Source organism: Xyrauchen texanus, chromosome 8 (assembly GCF_025860055.1).
Source record: "Xyrauchen texanus isolate HMW12.3.18 chromosome 8, RBS_HiC_50CHRs, whole genome shotgun sequence".
Taxonomy (NCBI): domain Eukaryota; kingdom Metazoa; phylum Chordata; class Actinopteri; order Cypriniformes; family Catostomidae; genus Xyrauchen; species Xyrauchen texanus.
Window position 1 is genome coordinate 36,658,586 of NC_068283.1, and position 25,183 is coordinate 36,683,768.

The 25,183-nt window shown below is 37.5% G+C and overlaps 4 protein-coding genes across 8 annotated transcripts in view; all 4 read left to right on the top strand.

The window, feature by feature from the left end:
* Window positions 1-5,076: 5,076 nt before the first annotated feature.
* Window positions 5,077-7,665, top strand: hoxb8a (homeobox B8a). Of its 2 annotated transcripts, none has more exons than XM_052131774.1 (2): window positions 5,077-5,907; window positions 6,729-7,665. In XM_052131774.1, the coding sequence occupies exons 1-2, from the start codon at window positions 5,484-5,486 to the stop codon at window positions 7,043-7,045; spliced, it is 741 nt and encodes a 246-aa protein (XP_051987734.1). In that variant the 5' UTR covers window positions 5,077-5,483; the 3' UTR covers window positions 7,046-7,665. The 2 variants fall into 2 exon arrangements, with proteins under 2 accessions (XP_051987734.1, XP_051987735.1); XM_052131775.1 differs by having other exon boundaries at window positions 6,732-7,665.
* Window positions 7,666-8,980: 1,315 nt separating this feature from the next.
* Window positions 8,981-13,951, top strand: hoxb7a (homeobox B7a). Of its 3 annotated transcripts, XR_007971169.1 has the most exons (3): window positions 11,029-11,614; window positions 11,705-11,812; window positions 12,723-12,862. XR_007971169.1 is itself a non-coding variant. In XM_052133103.1 (2 exons), exons 1-2 carry the CDS (start codon window positions 9,059-9,061, stop codon window positions 12,977-12,979), a joined length of 675 nt encoding a protein of 224 aa, XP_051989063.1. In that variant the 5' UTR covers window positions 8,981-9,058; the 3' UTR covers window positions 12,980-13,951. The 3 variants fall into 3 exon arrangements, 1 of the variants encoding a protein (XP_051989063.1); XM_052133103.1 differs by lacking the exons at window positions 11,029-11,614; window positions 11,705-11,812 and adding an exon at window positions 8,981-9,476 and having other exon boundaries at window positions 12,723-13,951; XR_007971168.1 differs by having other exon boundaries at window positions 10,936-11,812.
* Window positions 13,952-15,824: 1,873 nt separating this feature from the next.
* The window catches only part of hoxb3a (homeobox B3a), a 51,772-nt gene continuing 42,413 nt past the window's right edge, over window positions 15,825-25,183 (top strand). For both annotated transcript variants that reach the window (XM_052131328.1, XM_052131331.1), the window contains exon 1: window positions 15,825-16,226. The gene's annotated coding sequence lies outside the window, so the exon portion shown is untranslated. The remainder of the gene's footprint in view (window positions 16,227-25,183) is intronic.
* hoxb6a (homeobox B6a) lies at window positions 20,369-24,710 on the top strand. The gene is made up of 2 exons (XM_052131338.1): window positions 20,369-22,106; window positions 23,137-24,710. Exons 1-2 carry the CDS (start codon window positions 21,677-21,679, stop codon window positions 23,391-23,393), a joined length of 687 nt encoding a protein of 228 aa, XP_051987298.1. The 5' UTR covers window positions 20,369-21,676; the 3' UTR covers window positions 23,394-24,710.

Consider the following 25,183-nt stretch of genomic DNA (forward strand, 5'->3'; position numbering starts at 1 on the left):
ACCACACACTCGGGTCTTGTCATTTCTATGGACACACAATTCCAAGGCAGGTTGGTGAGCGATACACTAACACAATAAATACGAACATCTTCTGTCATCTTTCGAAATTAGTGCACAGCCCGTTTTATATGTGGTGTTATCTTTGAATATGCCATTATTATTATTACTATTAGCAAGATACATGTAAGACACACATGTAATCTGTTGAAATGAAGGTCAATGCTAAATCGTCTTGAAGATATTCTGGTTTTCTTATTTGTGTTCTTGTGTTTCATAGCAAGTTTGTTGTTTCAAAGATATTACAAAAATGTTGACAAGAAAGCCCAAATCGCATTCTCGTCAATGGATGCCCTGAATGTTTCTGTTATAATCTTTATATCGTCCTCTTAATGCACTGTTGCTTTGTTTTAGCTGCAGTAGTTCCATGTTTATAAGCTACATTTTATTAAGAAAGGCGCGTGTTGTAAATATGCTATCGTGCGTTTCTGCATTCATGTTTAATCGGAAATAAAGAACGTGCCGATATATGTGGATATAAGCATTACTGTAATAACAATGACTGCTTTAACGCATTTTTTGATTACCCCTTGATATTAGTTATATCTATGTTATATCTGGCTCCACCGCATTCTCCAGATGCAAACTGTTTATCAAAAAGCCAAGAAGGTTATATAGCCTTCAGAGGCCATGCATGATAAATTATGCAAACTAAAAGGGATAAGGGAGGTCTGTGTTTCTGTGGGTTTAAGTTTTAGACTTTCAAAGAAGATTTAAAACCCGAAGCCTACTGTTTGCACCGAACATCCTCAATAACTCTTTCAGGCTAAAAATCTGTGAAAAGAGTCAAGAACAGATATTCAGAAATACAATGGCAGGCTAAATATAGTCATATTGGGATTTGTCATATTTCTTGTTTCAAACTAGCCTCAATTTTTTCAATGATTTTGTAGGCCTATAGGCTCATTGTAACCCATAAAGGCAAATAAAAAGATTTCCCCCGTTGGATTTAGGCAGCTAAGATCCAAGCTATTGTGCATTTGTCGCAGGCATTGAAAGATCAATGCAGACTGTTTCATAAGATCTGCATACAACAGGCTGTTGCGATTAAAATGTTTTGAAGACACTGCCAGTTGTCCTGGCTCACAGATGTGTTCAAGAATGACTATCTATGCTTATTAATTCAGCATAACTATGTGCTGGGAATTCTAAGGGCGAGGAGATATTTTGAGTCTAGCCGCATCACTCATTAACTCCCTTTATTTGGGTGTTTTAAAAGGAAACAAACTGCAGAGAGGATGTACGCTCTATGTCCAGAGGAAATGGGAAGTCGACTGTCATAAAAAAGAGAAAGAAATTCAATGTGGTGTGCCGCAATAAAATAATATGACTGTAATAAAACTATATGGTATACATTTCTGAAGGTTAAGAACTAAATGGTTATAAAGTAAACACTACATGGAAAACGAAAAGAAAAAAATATTTCAATATTTCATTTTGCATAGGCATATGCACTGTGCTGACATCAGGTAAATCACATTAGCATGTTTTTTTTGCCCCCTTTTCTTGCGTTTGTCGTTTTATTGTGCACAACGTTTGCTCTTTAGTCGCCCAGATTCCTTACAGAGTAGGGGGTCGAGATTGGTGAGATCTGGACTACCACACATGTGAGCCCTGAGTCCAATTCTTTCGACACCCACCCTTTGTTCCATTTCCGAACGCAGCACAGCCCCTATAGCAGGCCATAAAATGACACAAAAAGGATTTCTGATTTAACTTGTTTACAACCTTTGGGACCAGGCTCAGTTTTTGCCTTCTGTGGGTACACATCCGATTGTGTTTTGGGGCTATCTAATACAATGGCCGGGTGCTAAAAACAAAATTTCATTCCACAAAATACCGGTTCTTTCCATTAAAATCTCCTACCGCATTCCCTAAAAACACAGCGAGGTGTTCAGTTTTAATTGTCAACGCAAAAAATGTATAGTTGCTGAATTGTAGATCTGAGTCGTTCACGTATCAACATAAAAAAAAAATGATATTATGATGTGTGGAAACGCACAGGTCTGCTGCTATTACTAGTTAGGCCTATATTAATACTTGCATTAATAATAATAATAATAATAAAAGGTTTCGAAATGACAAACAGAAATCTAAATTACACATTTATAAAAGTAAAATGACAAAACAAAGACGAACAATTAACAACTTTAAAATTGTAAACAATTAGAAATAAAATAACTTTCAATTTTAAACCGCGCTATAATTACATTTGTTTCTTTGTTTCTTTGTAATAATAATAATAATAATAATAATAATAATAATAATAATAATAATAATAATAATAATAAATAATCATAATAATAAATAATAATAATAATACATTTAATTTCTATAGCGCCTTTCAAGACCTTAAGGTCGTTTTTACTAAGGACTAGTAGGCCTAGTAGTAGTAGTATTTTAGTGGTGTCTATGGTATTAGTATTACATATTTAATAGTAATATTAGTAGTTGTTCATAAAAGGAATTAAAAGAGAGAAACCCAATAAAGAAACGATTCATGCACAGCCAGAATACATTAGCTGTATCTGCGCCTCAAATATTGAACTAATGCAGTTTGTGAAGGAAATATTAAAGGAAGACTTTCTTTCAAGAGAAAGAAGGAAAAATAATTCGAAAATCAAGACCAGATCCTATAAGGATCAGTTTAAATTGAATGCTTGTTATAGATAATTAAAATAAGTTCTTTGCAACATTGAATTTGCACTTACTGAGCGATTACTTCGCTCATTCTGCTTTTATGTCTGTTGTTTATAGAACCATTAGCTTTTGAACTTCCGTCTCGTAACAGCTGAATTTGCTCCTGAAGTTACACGCAACTGCCGCTTGATGGCAATGTTGTTCCATCCAAAAGAGACCTGTTGGTGAACCCCCCCCAATCCGGAAATCACTTGAACTAAAACATTTGCAGACATGTGCTGTTACACTTGACTAAAGGAAGACTTGCACAGTTTCCATATCACATCGGAACTTTTTAAGGAGCTGAATAAGATAACTTGAGATCATTCATAAATCTATGTGATAAATATGGAGAGAAATAGCCTCAGGATATATTTATTATTTATTTAATTTGTGGATAACAAAGTAGTGTTGCTAATTAATGCAGTTTTTTTTATTTTTTATTTTATTTTGTATAACAAATTAGAGTGTTAGCATACTAATGCAGTTTAAATTTAGGATACAAATACTTCGATATAAATAGTCGATTAAATATTAGGTTAAAACTGGACAAGGGCTCTTATTAGGAATTCATAGAGCACGTATATCAGTTGTTATATATAACCTAAAATTTAAAAGATGTGATGTATTAATGATTTATTTAAATCATATGACAATTACGCGATTAAATAAAGTATAAAATGAGTACACAAAACTTTGGAAACTTGGTTGGAAAATGTTTTTATTGACAACAAAACAAAAACAAATCTGTTGTTTCCAAGTTGAACTACGGCGTCTGCACTGAAACATGAAAACAGCAACTTGTGCTGTTGCAAGAGTGTGACAACATTATAAATTACACAATAAATAAGAACGTTATTATATTCACTGTTTACCCACATATTCACCATCACATGCGAAGTCACATTACAGAAATTGTTCACAAAATAGCATTTTGTTTTTATGATAACATCAGATGTAGTATAAAAATGCTACGTCTAACTATCACCGATTTGTACGTTTCGCAGAGTGAAATTATCGGAGAAGACAACTCTTTGTCCTTGTAATGAGAAATAAATACTGTAGAAAGGTTATTAAGTGTAGGATAAGATTTGCATGACTGTCAAGCTGAAGATTAACCCGTAATACAGAAACATTAACGTTGAACCAAATGTTTGTGTTGAAAAACAAATTACACTCCGCCTAGCATCTTAAATATGAGTTATTTTGGAGAAGACTTTTCTTTCCAAAACTAATTCAACTAATTTAATATAGACGCAAATTAAGATAAAAAAAAATACAAACATTTTTGAAAGTACGAAAAACTATTCCACCAAATTTCCCCAAATTAGAACGAAATTAAAATAAGAAATATACAAAAACTTAGAGCAGTTACAAATCATTTATTGATGTTATTTTTTCTTCATAATTCATCTTGTAGAATATATATATATATATATATATATATATATATATATATATATATATATATATATATATATATATATATATATATATATATATATATACACACACAGACACACACAATATTTGTTTATACCATCAGGCAATTAAATAACCTTTAACCCGTCTGAATTTATAAGAAAATGTGAATAATGATTTTCATTTTAAACAATGGCAAACCATATAGAAAACAAAACTAAAATGAAAATTAAATGACTTTTCTGCAAGCACAAAATTCGGTGTGAAGCTTTTACAGCCATGGTCGTGGAACCTCATAAAAACAAACAGCTTTTTTTTATATGCTGACGTCAACAACAAACAGTAGGGGCGTTTAATGCATTTTATAGTTTGTTAAACCATTTACAACCACATTTCCCATTATGCCTGACGTGCAGGTCATTTTCGACATTGTTATATCTGCAAAATCTTATAGTCTACGATTATATTATACACATATCGCATATTTCGAATGCATGAAATGTTTTGTCAAGTTTAAACGTGGCTAAGGTTTATATTACGTGTTAAAACTGATACCAATTAAATCTGTGTGCCTTTTTAAATTTGGCGTCTCGAGCCTGAGCCTGACGAGACTCGACCTCGTTAGAGATTTAGGAAATTAACGACAAAATGTGCATTACTTTAGGTTGCCTGTGATGAACATCACCAATCTTTCAAAGGGAGCTTTGGTGTGGATAAGTTTAGTGGGGGAGGAGTACAGGCTATGCACTTGATCTGATGCAAAGCGGCAGATTTCTCATTAACTTGCCCGCTTTGAACATATTAATGTGCACCCCCCTCCCTCTCTCTTGCTCTCTCTCTCTCCCTCTCTCTCTCTCTCTCTGAGTGTTTGCTCGTTTTTTCTCTCTTTTTCATTCTCTCACTCTCTTCATATCAGAATCGTGCAGAGCGGTCTCCGTGTGGGGATGCAAAAAGCCAATTGGATGAGGATCTGATAGTAGATGCAGATATACATTTTAGTGAAAACTCAAGGCAAAATATGAAACTTCTCATTTGCAGTCGAGTAAATCACAGAAAACTGCTTGGGGACTGGCACCCTTCAACGGAATTGTGATGCTGGAACTCTACAGCGGAAACGTACCAATGGAAGCTAAATAGCTGGGCTGTAGAGAAGTTATTTTAACAAAGGTATAAAAACTCAAGTCATTCAGTTATTTGGAGATCACTGCTTTTTGTGGTACTGTTTGTTACCTCAGTAACGGCGAAACTGACCATAGCTACTGCGCTGATACAAGCACATAAAAAAGCAAACTCTTGAACATAATCAACACCAACAACGTCAAAAGATGAGCTCCTATTTCGTCAACTCTCTCTTCACTAAATACAAAAGTGGAGACGCTCTACGACCGAACTATTACGAGTGCGGTTTTGCTCAGGACCTGGGGACAAGACCCACCGTCGTGTACGGTCCAGGCAGCGGGGCCACTTTCCAGCATGCCCCTCAGATTCAGGAGTTTTACCACCATGGCGCATCCACGCTCTCCGCATCCCCTTACCAGCAGAGTCCATGTGCGGTAACTTGTCACGGCGAGCCGGGTAACTTCTATGGTTACGATGCTCTCCAGAGGCAAACTCTTTTCGGTGCTCAAGACGCCGACTTAGTTCAGTACAGCGACTGCAAGCTCGCCACTGGGGGCATCGGTGACGAGACGGACAACACAGAGCAGAGTCCGTCGCCCACACAGCTGTTCCCGTGGATGCGACCTCAAGGTGAGATTCGGAACACAGAAAACACTGCTAACTCGCGTTGTGTGTTGTTGGCGTGAGAGTGACACAAACCTAAGTTAGCCCCACAAATGCCTCAGTGCAATTTAGATTTAGAGGAGCATTTCCTGTGTGCACAAGAGGGGGGACAATAGCGGGTTTTATTGTTTTATGGTGTTCAAAACTTGTGAATCACTTTACAGTTTAATGACCCCGCCATAGAAAGAGAGAAGAGTGGGAGAGGAAGAGAAGAGGGAAAGAGAAAAGCCCCTTCTCTGGTTTCTGTTTCCATGTGTGACACTTTGTCCCACCGCTGATCTCTCACTTCTCACCCAGGTCAAAGTTTTATTGCAGCCTTCAACGACTTGCAGTGAGACTTGGGTTTATTTCACTACAGTGGTTGTGTCACAATGGTTATGTCATTTATGGCTTTACCTAATCTTTTGAAATTGTGAAATAGAAAAGACTGCTTTTTAATGACTCTGCGTTTAATATCGTTCATTAGTGACTAATAGCGTATTAAATTTAAAGTAAAGTAAATTTTTTAACCATGCAGCTTTTACATTTGTTACTTTGTTTTCGTCTCCAGGGGACACTAAAATCCTACCTATAAACTGACAATATAACTGCATCCAACTGCACTACAGTATGTGTATCGAAGATTATATTTTCGCTTGGACTATATATATATATATATATATATATATACTATTTGTGGTTTAAGTTGCCTTTTTAGAAAACAAGGTTTCATGTCAATAACCTGATTGTAAAATGATGGTGGGGTCATTGCCTCCCCTGTCTGACATCTGTAAACTTTTTATTGCCAGTAGCTGCTGGACGGAGGCGAGGCCGCCAGACCTACAGCCGCTACCAGACGCTCGAACTCGAGAAAGAGTTTCTCTTCAATCCCTACCTGACACGAAAGCGAAGGATTGAAGTATCACACGCTTTGGGACTGACCGAGCGACAAGTCAAAATCTGGTTTCAAAATCGACGCATGAAATGGAAAAAAGAAAACAACAAGGACAAGTTTCCAAGCAGCAAGTCTGAACAAGAACAGATCGAAAAAGAGAAACGGGAGAAAGAACAGGCGTCCGGGGCACAGTCAGCCGGCGAAGACTGCGACAAGGCAAAACAAATATAGAACGGATGTGTGTGTGTGTGTGTGTGTGTGTGTGCGAGCGAGCGCGCGCGCGTGTGTGAAACGGCCAAGAATGAATAAGGAAAATAAAACAGACAATGATGAGGAGTAAGTGTGTTTGCATGGGAGACATTTTAGTCAAGTCGAATTGTAACATCTGTCAACCAATGAAGGAGTAGGAAAAATGACTGGGACTAAAAACATGACTATATACACCTAATGTGATGACCACAGAACTTCGGGAAGTCGAAGGTCAAGTAGCATTTCTACTTTTTACCTGATGTTCGGAGAGTCCTATAGTGTTAAAACTAGTCTCCTTTCTTTGTGGAATAATTATCGTGAAACTTATGTTTCTATTGTTAGGATATTGTCATTAACAATTACCTTGGCAGCTGTATAGTTTTTAAGTTAAATGGTGCAATTTTAACTGTTCTCACTTACATGTTATGATGTTGACTTAGTGATTAATGACTTCCAACAACATGAAACTGCCTATTTATGCCGTAGAATCTCTTTTTACACGTCTTTTGTTCTTCTAAAATCGATGGTATTTTATTGTCTTCCTTTTCTGGGGTAGGCTAAGCATGCGCACAGTGGATTCTAAAAATGAATAAAACATAATAAAAACGAATTAAAAAATTGTCACTTGACCCATTGCTTATTGTAAATAAATATTGTGTCTTTATTTTACTGGTGGATTTGTTTATGGGGATGACTATATGCCTTTGTAGTCATTCGTAGCCTAACTGTGTTCTAGTGTCTCAACCAAAAAGCCCAGGAAGAAATTGGAAACAATTAAGTTTAAATGCAGGAATCCATGACATCATGTGTCCTCTCCCTCATTTCCCTTATATGTGCGAATCCGAGAAACAGTGGTCTGGTGTCTCGAGGACCGCATCAACCAAAACCAGGTCACCAGACACAATGTTGTGTTAGCTTTAAGCAAACCGTTTCATGGGATTTATAGAAGAACAAACATGGAATAGTACAACATAGGCCTAATTGGGTCTCACAGATTAGTCATGCAGTGCGGTCTAGTTCTTGATTTGTAGCTGTACGTGTATGACTTGGATGAAGAAGAGAGAGGCGGCACGTGAAACCACAATTGAAAACTCTCATAGCTATTTTGTCTGACCAACATTGCAACCCGACGCGTTACGCCAGTAAACAGAAACAAGAGTCCATCTCTTATCGGAGCACTACATCAATTTTCTCTTCACACAATATTTCATTGTGGTTGTTAAACGTGGCCATTTGAGTTATGGGGAACATTTGAGCTCACGTCAGGTGAATTACTGTGGTAAAAAAATATAGAACTAGCTTCGCCACTGTTTTTCGTGCATAGACACTCGCGTGCACATACGTAGCGGTGTTTGTTCACTGTGCATCTGTTTGGGATGCACTGGGCAAATCCGTCACCATGGGAATGGTTTGGTGCTGGTGATTGTTCAAGCTATAGGAATGCTTTGAAGTAGAAACTGTAAGTAAGGCCCCGAAGTATCTTGCCCTTGCATGATGCATCACTACAGGGGATCTTGGCACTGTATATAAGACTGAAAGAGGAAATTGTGTTGAAAATAAATACAGAAATGATGTAGTCGCCACACAAACAAGAGTCGAGTTCCTAAATATAGGCATCCTGCACTCATTTATAAATTGGTGCAGCTTGCAATAATTTATTGCTGGGTATGACGTCAGGTTATTACACAAACCTTCTCAAGAGCCAGTCGATTTTTGTGTGTTCTACGGTGCTTTTGTGATGACTGTGGGCATCTGTAGCTATAAGTGAATAATTTAACAGTTTCATGTGGATGGTCAGCTGCGCAGCCTTTTTCCGCATTAGAAAAGGCTTTGTGATGGCGTTAACTCATTGGGTGACTTTTTATCACGTGCTACCCATCACGTGGCCCCTCAGGAAAAGGGGTGATTTTGGTGTAAATCTAGACTGTAACTATATCATTGGACCTCGTAAACCCGACACTAAAAGCTCTTGTCCTATAAATCATTTCTCAAATTATGAGTTCATTGTATTATGCGAACGCATTGTTTTCCAAATATCAAGTGGCGAGTTCAGTCTTATCTACTGGTGCATTCCCCGATCAAACTTCTTGCTCCTTTGCGACCAGTTCCCAGCGGGCCAGCGGCTTCGGCTCGACTTCCACCGGTGCACCGGTCTCCTCATCTTCCTCCCTGTCGACCATGTACACAAACGGTGTTAGTCTTTCCAGACAGAGCCAAGGCATGTACCCCTCTACGTATGAACTGGGTGTCGTCTCTTTGAACATGCACAGCTCTCTGTTTGATCAACCGAATCTGCCCATGGGGTGCACTGGCGATATCTCTAAAACGCAAAGCAGTGGTAAGGCAGAGCAGAGAGGCTACAATCAAAACAACGACGACAACCTCCGGATCTATCCATGGATGAGAACTACAGGTCTGTGAAAACAGTTTCTTGACGACAGGGGTGTCTATGTATGTCTGAGGTTTTTTTGGGGGGAGTGGGGTTAAGGGGAGCGACCAAATAATTCCAAAGTGTTCTTTTAACTGTTTTGCTGCAAAGTGACCAGAGTAACTTCAGGAACTTCCTGACGTATCTCTCTCCTCAGCTCTTTTATGGCTAATTGGGGACCATAAAACCATAATTCAAGACATCCTAGTTTGTAGCGTTTCGTGTTTTGTGGAAAAAGGAGGGAAGGGAGGATAAATATGTATGAAGAATATTATTTTAGCATAAATATCCAGACTGACTATTACCTTATTTGCCAAGGTTTTGTGGCTGGTTGTAAATGTTTCTGCAGGTATAAACGATTTTTCACAGACAATAATAAAAGTATAGTATAGAGATTATTCTTAGTCATTGGCTTTAAAAATCCTTGTGGGTGTGTAATTACTATCAGTAATTTAACTGTTCATAGGCGCGGGAGTGTGAGTATTTTGTATGTGTATATGTTGTACAGGTTTCATAGAATATAGGACTCGGACAAATTATTCGCTCGATTATTAGTTTTAACATAATAGTCTCTCTCTCTCTCTCTCTCTCTCTCTCTCTGTCTCTCTCTCTCTCTCTCTCTCTCTCTCTCTCTCTCTCTCTCTCTCAAACCGTAATAGCACTTTCCACTTTCCAGGAGGCTTAAAAGTGTTCTTTTAATGATTTTCTGTAGCCTCTCAAGACACTCCCCTCAAGCACCGACGTTCATATCAGTCAACGGTCAAACTGGTGCGCTACTATTGTTGACTTTAATGTTAAATACAGCAGTCATTTTGTAATAGATATGTCATAAACAATGCTAGTGACATTTTTAACAGATAATCCTCGCACAACTTTTTATTGCATACCTTTTCTTTGTCCATTCAAGTGTGAAATGCCAATGTCATTTTATGAAAAATGCATCGAGGTTTCTATTAATGTAAGCTTATATGCGTTGTAAGAGTAATGTATGCACTAAAGATGCATGGCACCGTTGCATCTATTTCAGTTGTAATGTGGGCCATGACTTGGCCTCTGTCAAATAAAGGGATTTTTTCACTCACATATTTGAACTTTAAAGATCAGATGAGTCTATGTTGACACTGATGTCATAACATATCTGTTGTAACAGGCCTCATATTTTGTCTTAAAATACGTCTTTCTAAATATGGTAGAGAGATACTATAATCCCATCTATAATCCAGAAAAAAACATGAGTAAAGAATATATAGGTAATGGGAATCCCTTGGTGTTCCTATACATATTAACGTATGAGACATCTGAGGCCATCTGATCTGTTTCACTGGGGTAAGCTGACTTTTTTTGTGAGTTTATTTGATATTACAGATAGATTTATTATTTAATTTCAGTGCGATTTCAGATATTTAAAATGACTCTTTCACACACACACACACACACACACACACACACACACACACACACACACACACACACACACACACACACACACACACACACACACACACACAGCTATCATTATGAGGACTCTCCATAATGATTTTTATATTGTACGAACTATAGATTACCTAACCTTCACAAAAACCTTTCTGCATTTTTACATTTTCAATAAAACATCGTTTATTATGTTTTAGAGCGATTTGATTTATGAAGACACTAGAAATGTCCTCACAAACCATAATACCGTTGTAATTACCAGTTTGTAACCAACACCCCCCAACACACAAAATATGGAATTATATTTCTATTTTATCTTTCGGTAAACTATACTTCACAGACACTGCAAAGTTCTAGAAAATAATGCTCGGCCTTGTTTCTGGAGGACACACGTCTGCGCCATCATTTCTACTACCCAGTGAACAAAATAATGGGGTATTTAAAAACCATAAGCACATTTTTTCCGTTCTTTCGTGATCTTCTGCGTTTTACGCAAATCCTTCATGCTTTTGCACAGTTTGTCCTCAGTCAGTATTAGCAAGAAGTGACACGACGTCAGACGCGGAAATAAGATGCCGCGACTGAAGAGTGCAATAAAAAGTTCTAAAAGCACACGAACTTAAAACAGTCTCCATTTGTCGACAGTCTGCCGGAGATCGAAACGCAGGGACAGCAGCAAGTCACTGACCGTGAGCAAGGCTTTGAAAGTCTAGTTTGATTTCTCTTTTCAAAATGTACCTCTTAAAGAAATGTTGATGGCTGTTTTACCTAAAAAAAAGGACAGACAACATACGGCGCTTCTGAGTAAGGAACTGGATCCTGTTGTTGATTGCATGTTTAGGAGGAAGTCTGATCGACCAGCGCCCCAGAGTCATGGGAATATGCAAGTGAGAGAATGCGCTTACATCAAGGATATCAGTGGGCTTTCACTGTGCTTTTGAATTGCATTGCACTAATGCACTTTTAAAGTTTAGCTATGTTTTGTGCCTTAGACTATCTTAGCTAGTTGGTTGCCTATTGTGTTTCTTAATCCAAATGCATGTTACGACTAAATAGATGCATGTTTGGCTAACAGATGCACATGTATTGATTGTATTTCATGTGTATGTCGTTTTTCTTTTTCTTTTTTTCTGTCGTTGTTGTAACCACAATGTAAATCCAAAATATTGTTCGGAGAGATTCAAAACAACGTACAGGACCTCAACATGCTTTTCCACCTCAACAATAGTTTTGCACTTGGGTACTTCTTAATACATAGCATTTTGTTTTTAAAGAACAACAGTTCTGTCACGGGCTCTTCTATTGTGCTCATCCTATTAGTCAATGAGCGAATATATCGGTATTTATATGGTCACTAATATCAGTATCAAAGCATATATTTGGCAGCGCAAACAACGCATTTGCAGCATTGTTTATGGGAAAACACTAGCGTGAAAGAATCAAGCAGCAAGCATAGGACACTTTTCCCCACTGTTTAAAATCACTGAAAATAGGCTACTATGTGGAATCAGTTGTCCAACATGCGCATCAGGTGTGATTTGAGTAATTTGAATGGTTCTTGGATCCGTTCAACAAGCATGTGTTAATTTTAATTTTTTTAAATATTCGAGGAGTTATTCGATCTTGAAACCCGTCACTTTCATGCAACATGTGGATTCACAATACATAGGCCTACATAATAAAATATATTTTTTAGTCTGTCTATGAGTGCACGTGTTATTGATATTGCTTAGGCCTTTACTGTTTTCTGGTCCTCCGTTCGCGGTCTAACCAGGGCTGCTTTTACATTTTCCACAGGTGTGGACCGGAAGAGAGGTCGCCAGACATATTCGCGCTATCAAACACTAGAATTGGAGAAAGAGTTCCACTTCAATCGTTATCTTTCACGGAGACGGCGCATCGAGATCGCACACACACTTTGCTTGACCGAACGCCAGATCAAAATCTGGTTTCAAAACAGAAGAATGAAATGGAAGAAAGAAAACAAATCTGCGGCCCCCTGCTCTCCTGCTACTGACCAAATCGGGGTTGACGAGGAAGAGGAAGATGAGTAGCGACGAGCAAGAGACAAGACTGTGCTATAAAATTGGAAGAGGAATTCGACCTGCTTTAAAGGAATATTCTGGGTTCAATACAAGTTAAACTCAATCGACAGCATTTGTGGCATACTCTTGATTACTACAAACATTTATTTGACTTGCCTTTCCTTTTCTTTGAAATAATAATACTAATACTAATAATACAAATCTCTGGTTATAGTAAGGTACTGACAATGGAAGTAAATGACGGCCAATTTATGAATGTTAAAATACAAACATTTTCAAAGTATAGACACAAGAAATAAACAATATGCGTGTTAACATGATTTTAGTGTGGTAACATCACTTACTAACTTATTCTATGTAAAAGTATAGCCAATTTTACAACTTCGTTGCCATGACGATGTAAGGTAAACCCTTCAATTCTAAAATTACTATTTAAACTTTACAGCTTAAATACAAAATTAGTTTTAACAGAAGAATTCAAAGTGATTTGAAAATTATAAGCTTCACATTTCTGCCACATTTCTTCACATTTCTGCTTATTTTTTATTTAAAAAACGAGTCTAAATATTTTTTTGTGGTAATCAACGTTATGCCAGGACTGCTGTCGATTGCACTTAACTCGTATTGAACCTGGAACTTTCCTTTAATGCATGACGAAAAAGATGCTACCTACCACTACAGTGTAACAAAGTTAATGTAGAAACCGTGTACTTGTATTGAACTTGTATTAATGTTAGACACTAGTAAAATGAAATATTGTCTATCTATTGAAAACATATATTTGTGGCTTATTTCTTTCGGTCCTTTTACATAGATCAAACACAGAAGGGAGAAAGCAGAACCATTTATATATATACATATATATATTTTTTATAGTTAAGATTTTGACATACCGCTTTCCTGTATGTATATAATTTTGTCTTGTGATTTTCTTCCTGTTCATATTTCGCACAAGTATTGAAATAAACGAAGTGAAGAGTACAGTGAAATATTTTCCTCTCGATGAATTTCCTTTTTTAATTAAATTTTATTTTCTACTCATTTGTATTCGAAACTCCAATAAAATGGTACATAAAAACGTTTTAAATAAAATAATAATAATATATATAAAAAAAACGTAATAAAATGATATCTCACATGATGGGCTTAATTATTGGATACGTAGGCCTAATGCTGTTTTTAGCCTTCAGCATTGCGTGTTGCTTCTCCGTGCCACTGTTATTATTATTATTATTATTATTGTTGTGATTATATTTTATTGTTATTATGATTATTATTATTATTAAGTCCCATCTGCCTGCTTCCTCATTAATTACCTGTTCTTAGTTAAATTGGCGTATAAGTGATTCGTTTTGTGAAACGTTAAAGCGTTACTACACTAATGCTTACGTTTATTTTGGTGTGGACAAAATTATTAAAATAAATACATTTCAACAGATTTAATTGAAAAACAGCATCGTCGCCATCGTCGGTTTCTGACAAAAAGAAGAGAAGTTTTGCTCAAATATGTAACTTGTTTGGTACAATCAGTGGAACAGTTATTTAGCAAAAGCATCTTAAAATCAGCAAGTCTTGTAGGTCTACGGTCTTTATTTAAATGTAGAGTATCAGCACTGATATAACAGCTTTTGTGCAGTGTGGCTTGTTTTTTCTCCTCTTAGACGAGAACTGGTTCTGTATCGTGTGAGACCAAAAGAAGGCGTTTATATATGGGTTGTAAACTAATGTGTTTAGTGCATCAATAAAAAAGCCGGAAATGCCATAAAAAAGGACAAAAATAATCTGCAGGACTGTCTTTTCTGACGGCAGCCCTTATAGCGGCACAATACCTCTTCCGAGTAAATTTTAACACAAAATGTGACTGAAGTAATTGTCTCAATACAATCTGCTGTAGCCTACTGTGATCTTCAACAGTGTGTTTTTGTCGCACTGCGAAATTTTCGTGTATGTAGTGTGTCTGGTTAGAGCTGCAGGGCTGTGTGTGTTGCACCATTACCATTATGTGACAAAAATATTTTCCTAAATACCTATTTCTGAAATGTTTATTTTGTAATTGTTTTGTAATTGTAACTGTTTTTAATATCAATCCAGAATAATACTGGTCAGAATGCCTTTTAGAAGCTTTTTTAAATCAAGATTATTTTCTTTTTGACGATATATAAAGACTGATTCGTAATAGTTATTCCAGAATAATGAAGCGAGAGACACATTTTCCATATTTTTGTTCACATTATTGTGTTATTTTACCTTTGGTTTTTACAAGATAGCTAATCCTCAATTTAAGCATGAAATAAAGACCGAACATCAGATTTTGAGGTAGCCTAGACGCTTCCATTAGAATACTAAACAACTCGCCCAATAAAGTCACACAGCAGGAGTTAATAGCACGTTTTATCTGACATATTTCACGGCTTTTGTCATTTTATATAAACGCGTAAACATCCTCTCCAAATAGCTTTAAACCATGAAAAATATCAAACCGCGCTGATGTGTTTTCCTTCGGCTTCAAACAACGGATATGCTTGCAATTGTTGACTAAAAACCCTTAAGGATAGCCGTGCATGGAAAACAAACACTAAAATACTTAAAATGACAGGAAATGTCCCTTGCTTTTGTATAGGGGAAAAGATGGCGACGGCAGAAGTACTGCTGTTAAAACAGTCATGAAGAAATGCAATACATTCCTTGTTGTTTTATGAAAATTTACAACTTTGTGATAGAAGTTTATGAGTGCCTGGGTCCTGGGATTGGCCGAGGATGGTCATGTGGACGGGTAACCGTGAACATGAACTTTTTATGATTTCCCAAGTGGTTATATTGCAGCATTCTTTTGGCCGCAGCACATAATGTGGCTGCACTGTACTCCTTAAATGTTCTTGCTCTTTTTTAGTAGTATATTTAGGCAAAAACAGAAAACACACACTTGTTCAGACTGATGTTCTCAGATTGAACATGGAGAGACCAGCCTCCTCACCGATCTGCTATGCTAATGTGGACGCCTGTGATTGGGATATCACTACGATGGAGTGTCATTTAGATCTGGACACGCAGTACGGTCTCGTCTAATTTTTCATACAGGGATTTGACTCGCGTCGATTAAAGCGGGTGAAACGAATGAAAGCGATTGTGTCGCTGTCATTGTCACTGCTTCGTGATAATGGCGGGTCCAAGAAGCGCAACAGGACTTACCGAGAGCGAGCTACGGCGAGAGGTTTGCCTCTCTGTCTTGGTGCTGGGTGACGAATTATCAACAAAGGTAAGGCTGTCATTGTCTCGCAACCGCAGCGTTTCTCTGAGGTAAGAGCTCGACCAAACCTAATCATGCGCACTGGATGGAGAGCTCGAATGTATTTGCCTTCTAAGCTATTGTACACGCGTGGCTTCTTAGTAAACAGTCTAAATCCAGTTATTCATTTCCATTTTGGGTGGAGCAGACATACGCCTTTAGGTATCTTGCCATGCGTTTTCTTCATGCCTCTGCTGGTATATTCAAACAAAATGCATGATGTGCCTTTACAGAGATTTCGATGTGCTGATTTCGAATTTAACTGCTGCTGTTTTAATGACATGAATAGAGAGTGCGGTCAAGCCTGCAGCGAGAGGGCGAGGTTTGATGGAGATGCAGTCTTACCAATCGCACAATAGTCTCAGATTCAGGTCATGTCTTACGTGGAATACTTAATCAAGAGAAACTCTGATGGGCGGCATTCACGTGTTCTACTGAAAGTGACATTGCTAATACCACAGTAAATAATCAGAATAATCAGACTACTTAAAGGCCGCTGTTGAATTGTTAGACTTATGTAAACCATTTTTTTTGCATACTGAAAATACCCCAAATACTCCAAATACTCTACCGACTGCTAGTTTCGTGTGTGAGAAAGGGAATGATTCCTTGTAACGTGCCTGGAGCTTTTTGTCCATTTGTTCATATGCTCATTTCCCTACTCTTACACGTCATGACCCCACGCAACTGAATTACAAAAACAAGTGATATTACATGGGCAACAATATTAAAATGACTATTTTAAGAAACATAATTGAATGTCACATATCTATCTATCTATCTGTCTGTCTGTCTGTCTGTCTATCTTCAAATCAAGAATAGATCACGAACTGACTCCTCACATCTCTCTCTCTCTGTCTCTCTCTCTCTCTCTCTCTCTCTCTCTCTGTAAGTGTTTGTGTGTTATATATATATATATATATATATATATATATATATATATATATATATATATATATATATATATAATTATTTATTTTGAAATATTCAAACACACGTTTAGGCTTATAACAATTCACCTAAGCTGAGAACATCGTTTGTCAACTTTTTTCTTTTATCTATTGTGACCTATTTATGTGTGATAATGCCCACTAAATTACATATGTGAAGTATTAATATATTTCACTCACAAAATAAATTGTAGTAAGGGATCATACTTGCTCTGAAAATCTCCTGCTCTAGGGCTTCTATGTTGACATATTTATCTTCAACGGTATGATAGGACCAAAGCAGACTGTATGTGGTGACACAAAATGTCCATGTATTCAATGTAACGTTATAAAATTCCTGTGATTTTTTTTTTATTTTTACATATTGTGTATATTTCCAATACATATATGCGGAGTAAATTAACATGTACCGATCTGCCGATGTGTATGTTCCTAATCAATTTCCTATAGCGTTTATGTGGTAAGCCCGTTGTTCAGCTTTCTTGACGCAGGCTTCATTTTCCCGCTATCTGGTGCCATCTAGTGGTCAGACTTGCATAATGACAACATGGTGTACTTTTCCCCCTTACAGCGTAAGAGAGAGAGATTGTGTGTGTGTGTGTGTGTGTGTGTGCGCGCGCACGCGCGCCTGTATGGACGCAAGACGTGACGTTTTATGGCAGAGAGAGAACGTGTTTAATGTTTTTCTAAAGCATGTTTTATTGCTTTGTGAGTGCTTGGTCACTGTGTGTGCGCCGTGTCTTTTCTTTCTCTTTTATAATTCGCATCAGCATGTGCCACTCACCAACAGATGAGTGGTATAGCTTTTAAATATTAATAATGCCGCTCTTAAATTTTGTATGGAGTAAAGTGCGCACACATTGTAGCGGTAGATAACAGGAAAGACAGGGAGGGGTTCTCGGCCCGGTGGCAGTGAAACGTAAAAGAATGTTGGGGTTGTAAATTCTCGGAGATGTTGTTGCTGCTCTTTGAAGTGTCTGCGTTTAGGGGAGATTTGTGGCACACAGAAAAACTCAGACCCAAAGGGCATATATTCCTTCACCACACTCTTGCATCTTAAATTCATCCAGAATATCAGCATTTGACATATCCAAGGTTATTCCACTGTACAGCGAAACAGGCCGACCTGTGTTATTTCTCTCAGGCTTGTCCACACAGCCCAAATAATTTCTAACGTCGATTTATTTCTAGAAATCTGAGCAGTTATTGTTTATCTGGAATAGTAGTGGGCATAGTAACCAAAGAGAGAGAGAGAGAGAGAGAGAGAGAGAGAGAGTGAGTGAGTGTGTGTGTGTGTGTGTGTCAGAGAGACAGACAGACAGAGAGAGAGAGAGAGAGAGAGAGAGAGAGAGAGAGAGAGAGAGAGAGAGAGAGAGAGAGAGTCTCCTGTTTAATGTCGCACAGAGGGAATGTCGATATCCACATTTAGTCGGATCATTTGTGAGCAATTCCAGTCAAGTGTCACTCCGTTTTTATTTGCATAGCAGTCGTATGTAACTTCAATGATTTATGATATTACTCAACCTACAGCATATCATTCTAGTTTATCTCAACTTTTGAAGTATTGTTAACATTTCCATGGGATTAAAGCGTGATTAAAGTAGGCTAAAATACGATTCATACGTTTTATTACGTTGACCAACAAATTGGATATAATAACCATTATTGAGGGAAACATTTACATTTTAATTGATGCTATGTTATATTATAAAAATTTAAAATTTACATTTTAGTTTGACTTTTGCGCTTAAGGGCAAAGCACAATTCTGTACCCGAGTTTGCGGATGTTTCCCCCTTGGTTTTTAAATGTAAAATGCACGCGCATTTGTTAATGAAACCACATATATTCTAAATATATACAGTAGGCCTATAGCCTTAGCATTAGAACAGTGTGTGTGTGTGTATGTGTGTAATAATCCCACAACAATGATGAGTATATGTATTTCGAACAATATACAAATATAGTATACAATAATAAAATAAAGTATTAAATTAGCTATTAAAATATGTTGAAGCATATTATAATTCTAACCGAGCTTCGGGCATTTAGGGGAAAGATAAACAGTGAAACTATTAGCATTATTAGTTTTGTCATAAAAACAAAGCCTCCAAATACTACACGGAAATGATAAATGGATTTAAAGCGTGTAAATATATGATTAACCACAGCAACCACAGTCTTACGGTCAATGTAAATTCAATAAATGAAAGCCTAAAAGCACCTTCACTCGAAGCACGTTTTATAGCGTGATATTTAATGTAAAACAGATACAGTACGCAAAGTTCAGTTAGAGAAGGCTCATAAAACACTGCTATTGAAATGGTTATTTGTAACATGGTCTGTGTGGCATATTAACTTTTCAACTGTAAATTTTTACAGCGCTTCATGCCAACGTAAGAATTTACAACTTATAACAAATGCATCACACCAGCATTCAAAACAGTAATAACAGACAACTCGACAACTTTTGATATATTTTAATAGAAAGGGCGCGCTGTTTACAGTGTTAAAACAGGGACATCAATTCATTGATTTTAAAATTGCCATATAAATACAAAATACTGAAACAGTACACAGCAACACTTTGAAGACAAAGGAAACAATCATAAGTAATAAAACCGTCGACTTATCTTTCAAAGCGGAAATGTTAAAAATTATAAAGTAGGCTATAGCATATATATTTTGATATATCAACAGACTAGAAAAGTTACACGCGTGTATTGCATGTTCAAATAATGCATATATGACATACTCACATGAACTCAATGTAATGCTGCACACTCGAGGGGCCTAACGGGACGTTTTGGAACACTTTACAAAAGGTTACGACAACGAATGTCATTGCATGTCCAGATGAGTAAGAAAATAATAATTTTCCTCATCAGTACATAAGGGACTTCTGCCGATGAACTCAGAAAAGTTGTGAAGTGCCTTTGATACTCAGTTGCAAGCTGTCTCCGTGTCCCATCAACGAGGAAATTAAACAGGCCTACCTGTAGAAAAAAGGGAAAATGTTAATAAATAAAATTATGTAAAAACTACTGTTACATTTATGTACTGGACTATCACAGACTCAAACATAAAATATTTTTTGATTAAGAATTAAGAGAACGAGTAATGTTACTGTTAATTAATAATTAACAAATGCTGACCTGGCCCTTCTCCCCCTCGCTTACTTATACAAATGGAAACACAATAGATGCTTTCCGTTCGCAGAAGTCTATGCAATGCGAAAGGAAACGGAGCATCCTTGTCAAAGGAAGCCGAAATGAAAGTAAAACGCACGCAACCCCCAGTGCGCTACCTTTAAAAATATCCACTTGTTGTTCCGCAAATGGTTCATTGGTCGTATAGCGACAGAACACTCAGCTACCACAACTTTTGGTTAATGAAATACACACGCACGCTCCACCGGTGCAGTGGAACATCGATAAAGCAGAAATACTGTTGACCAATTTGCTGGCATTTCCAAACCATCGCTTCAAGTAGAAGGGGAAACATAATGTGCGAAATGCTGTCAAAAAAGTGAGTTTTCATGCTCTTAAACAATAAATGCAATAACTAAATTATCTGAAAACCCGTGCAAAGGAGTCATCTTTCCAGAAGACACGTTAAAAATATTATAACCATACTAACAACTGCCGTTATCTGTCACACTTGTTGTAATATTTACATTAATGGAAAGTAATAGAAAACATCGAAGGTAAACTACAGCGGCATATCTGCTTCCTACTGAAATTTTGTTAGGAAAATTGTTAAAGTTTTGTTCAGGCTTATTCACTTCGTGGTTTGTGCAAATAGACATTGGTTTTCTTTGAATAAATAAAATTACAGTGATGATCAAAACAAGCGTTGAAGTGGCGATCATCAATATGTCATTGTCTCTACTGTGACCTATTAGTGCGATTATGCCCAAATAAATAACATATGTGAAGTATAAATACATTTCACTCACTAATGTTGAGATGAAAAATAAAGTGTAATAAGGAATCATATTTGTTCTGAAAATATCCAGCTCTAGGGCTTGCATGTTAACAGCTTTATCTTCAACGATATGATAGGACCAAAGCAGACTGCATGTGGGGGCACAAAGTGTCCATGTATTCAATTTAACGTTCTTAAATTCCTGTGATTTTTTACTGTGTAATTTCATTGGAAAGAGAGGGGAAGGAGAAGGGATTAAAACAGATAGCTCTCTGCTCCGGGGTCCCCCGGCGCGTGCAATCAGAGCCCCCCTCAAGGGTGCTCTTTTGCAGGCAAGTCCGCTTGCTATTGGTCAGTGGCTGGTCAGATGGTACGGTTTCCCTCTGTCCCGCACTGGCACATAGCCACCCAGCCTACCCCCCACCCCCCTCCTTCCCTACCACCACCATCTAAAACCCAATCTCCGATAAACTACTAATAGCTAAACCACTTGGACTATAAAACACAACAAATCATAAACCAAGCAAAAGAGCCGTGCCCTCCCAATGAGTTCCTATTTTGTAAACTCAACTTTCCCAGTGACTCTGCCCGGAGGACAGGAGTCGTTCTTGGGACAGATACCGTTATATTCCTCCGGATACACAGACCCTTTACGACACTATCCCGGGGCTGCTTATGGAGCTACCAGTGTCCAAGACAAGACCTACCCATCCTCCTTTTACCAGCAAGCGAATGGTGCCTACGGCAGGGCAACCGCCATCGGTCCCTGCGATTACTCGACAGCAAGCTTCTACAGGGAAAAGGACCCTGCTTGCGCCCTCGCCAGCATAGAGGAACACTCGCTCGTTCTCAGCCAGGACCATCGCAAGACAGACTGCACGGGTTCGACGGGGAAAAGCATCTACCCTGAGATCGACGAACAGAAACCGTCAGCGCCTGTTTATCCTTGGATGCAACGGATGAACTCGTGTAATGGTGAGTCCATGTTATCATTTTTACTCTTCAGCTGATTTTTTTTTTGGGGGGGTCATTGCTAATACACACGGAACAAGAACGTGCTACGTGACTTACAGCTCCACTGTACAGTGCCGGAAGCCCATACACTGCAAATACGTTCCTTTCCACCATAGTGTCATACCGAAAGCCACTCCTGTAAAATTTTATGTAATCTCTCACATATACTTGCTTTTGAGGGAGGGAATATAGAAGTATGATTGCCACAAGACGCAACTCATTTAAAGTATTGGATAATAGGGTTTTGCAGGAGCTATGTCTAATTTTGAACAGAAGAGCTGCTGCATTTGCGTCGGGCTAATCACAAAATGGCCATTCTTGTTGTTTTGACATGTCCCCCCGCTGTTAGTGCCTTTATGTGAGATTTCGTCAAGATCACAAGGCAAATACATTTATAATCGTGCAACAGCACTGACAACTGCACACCGTACCACGGAAATAGGGATAATGACGAGCACATGGCGGAATAAAATACACGAAAGATTTGATTATGAGTATGCGATATTTATTTCATGAAACTCGAAGGGATAACGCAACTTCGTCTAACTTGACTGTTTGAATGCTCTGATAGATGGCTCTTCTAATTGCATACTCTACAACATAATGTAAATTAATCTATGTACACGTGAATGTTTAATCCAAAAGAGCAATTTATCAAGTGCTACTGTAACTGGAAGCATTGCGTCTATGTTGTTATATGAAGTTGTAATGAGGCATTAGAACAGACTGCCTTGTTGAAATCTGTGGCTAAATATCGATAAAGGCGGTTCCCACGTAAAATAAGCAAATTTGCACATATAAATACTTACACATGTATAAGAGTGCACAAATGCCTTATGTTGTATAGCCTACTGAAATTTGGGCGCAAACATTCCACACTGACTTGAGTTTCATGTCATGAGTTGTTATTTTTTTCAAGATACATTTATAAACAGTCTCAGTGTTAATATTCTAATCTCTTTTCCTGTTCCTCTTTTTATGCTATGGACAGGGACATTCGGAAACGCTGGACGAAGAGGTCGTCAAACGTACACTCGCTACCAGACGTTAGAATTGGAGAAAGAGTTCCACTTTAACAGGTATCTGACCCGAAGGCGCCGAATTGAGATTGCGCACGCACTGTGCCTGACAGAACGCCAGATAAAGATTTGGTTCCAAAATCGGCGAATGAAATGGAAAAAAGAGAACAAACTGATCAACTGTTCACAGACCAGCGGCGAAGAGGAGGAGGAGAAGAGGACAGAATGAAATTATGAACGATAAATCCCATGGAAAAGAAACTGTCAGAGAGGGCATTAGACTCCACTCTCTAATAACACAAATGAAGACTTTCCATCATGTTAGCAACTCATTCCTGCTAACTCATTTTATTTTCTATTGTGATTTTATATTTCTTTTTTTATACATGTGGTTTTGTGCGCTATTACGAAGTCTTTAGATTTGCTCTTTTACCTGAAATGTTGAACGAATCTATTTTAAATCTGTCATATTCGTGTTCATATTTAAACTGTGTAAAACTAAAGGTAATTTCCCATTGTATAAAAAAAGTTTAGCTATTTCATTTTTTGGTTAAGTTTTTTTTTAGACGTTTAGACAGTTTTAGTTAATTTATAGAGTTTGGCTGGAAAGGGCTGGGGCACTTAAATATTCCAGAGAAGCATGGTAGAGGTATATTAGTCTATAATAGTCCAGTATTCTATACATTTTTGTACGTGCTTTCTGTTTGTTGTTCAACCCTTCAATAAACCTAACAAATCAATCCGCCTGTCAAACTGTGTCTGACGACGGCCGTGTTTTATGAAATGATTGATCCTCATTGCGGTATAACACCTGTATGCTTTACCTTTTGGCTTTCTATTTTTGACAAGAAACAAATGTATGATTAACCCATAGGTGATGTATTGAGATTTTTTATTTAATTGTTCATTTCCCTGATTTAGGTCTACTGGGCAACGCAATTAACATCCACACTGCTGCGTAACATGTATAATATGTCAGTACCTTCTGGAGAATATGTATATGTTTAATAGCCTATATTTATTATTCTGCATGCAATATGTTTGTAGCAGTGATTAGGCAGGCGACAATGGCCTCCACATGAAATAGGTACACAGCCAAATAACCCGTCAGTCAGGGATTTGGTTTCGTTTTTTTTTGTAAAGCTAAGAGGCCAAAAGTTGCCTACTTGGTTCTAAAATACGTCCTACAAAGTGAGAGGCGAGAAGGTTCAGCAGGCTTTAATAGATAACCAAAGGAGAAAGCTGACCTGTCCGCGCTGGTCACTCACCCTGAGAGACTCTAAAGCCTGCAGGGCAAAAAGACTCAATAGTCCACTTTATTCCAGGTAGAGGCTCCTCATTGCGTAAACAAAATTCTACCTCTAAAACAGATACCCCATTTTACATAATATAATGTAAATAATCCAGATATTTTCTACAGACTGCCAACATCTTGAGCGCCACATATTGAATTATATTTACATCCTTATTCAAACCACTTGAATACATAGGTGTTCACACAGCACAGGAGCACAGTAGATCACGCTTCTGCGCAGGGTATTTATTGTAAACATGTTACTCATTGTTAGATACAGCGCTTTTCCTCGTATTAAAATGTAAATGTCAGTGTGAATATTGATTTGAGGTGTTTCAACTGTCCGGTTTTAATGTAAGGGTATGTGAGTTTGGTACAGATATATTTCACCATACACATACATGAAGTAGCAATTTCTACATACCATACCATAACATACCATATATCATCTTGGGTCATATAGCACGGTCTTGCATTCCTTATAGCAGTCCATACAGTGTGCGATAAGAAACTAATAATTATACTAAAAAGGTCTTAATTTATTGAATACATAGTTGAATAGTTTGAAAATATATATGGAATTAAATTATATTTAATTAAATATGTTTATATTTAATGTAGCTAACATTCTCTTTGATGTTTTATTTGTTATAATCGTGCTTATAACTTGGCATAAGGTGTAATTTTATATTACTATCAGAGTGAAGGCAGGGTTAGGGTTATAG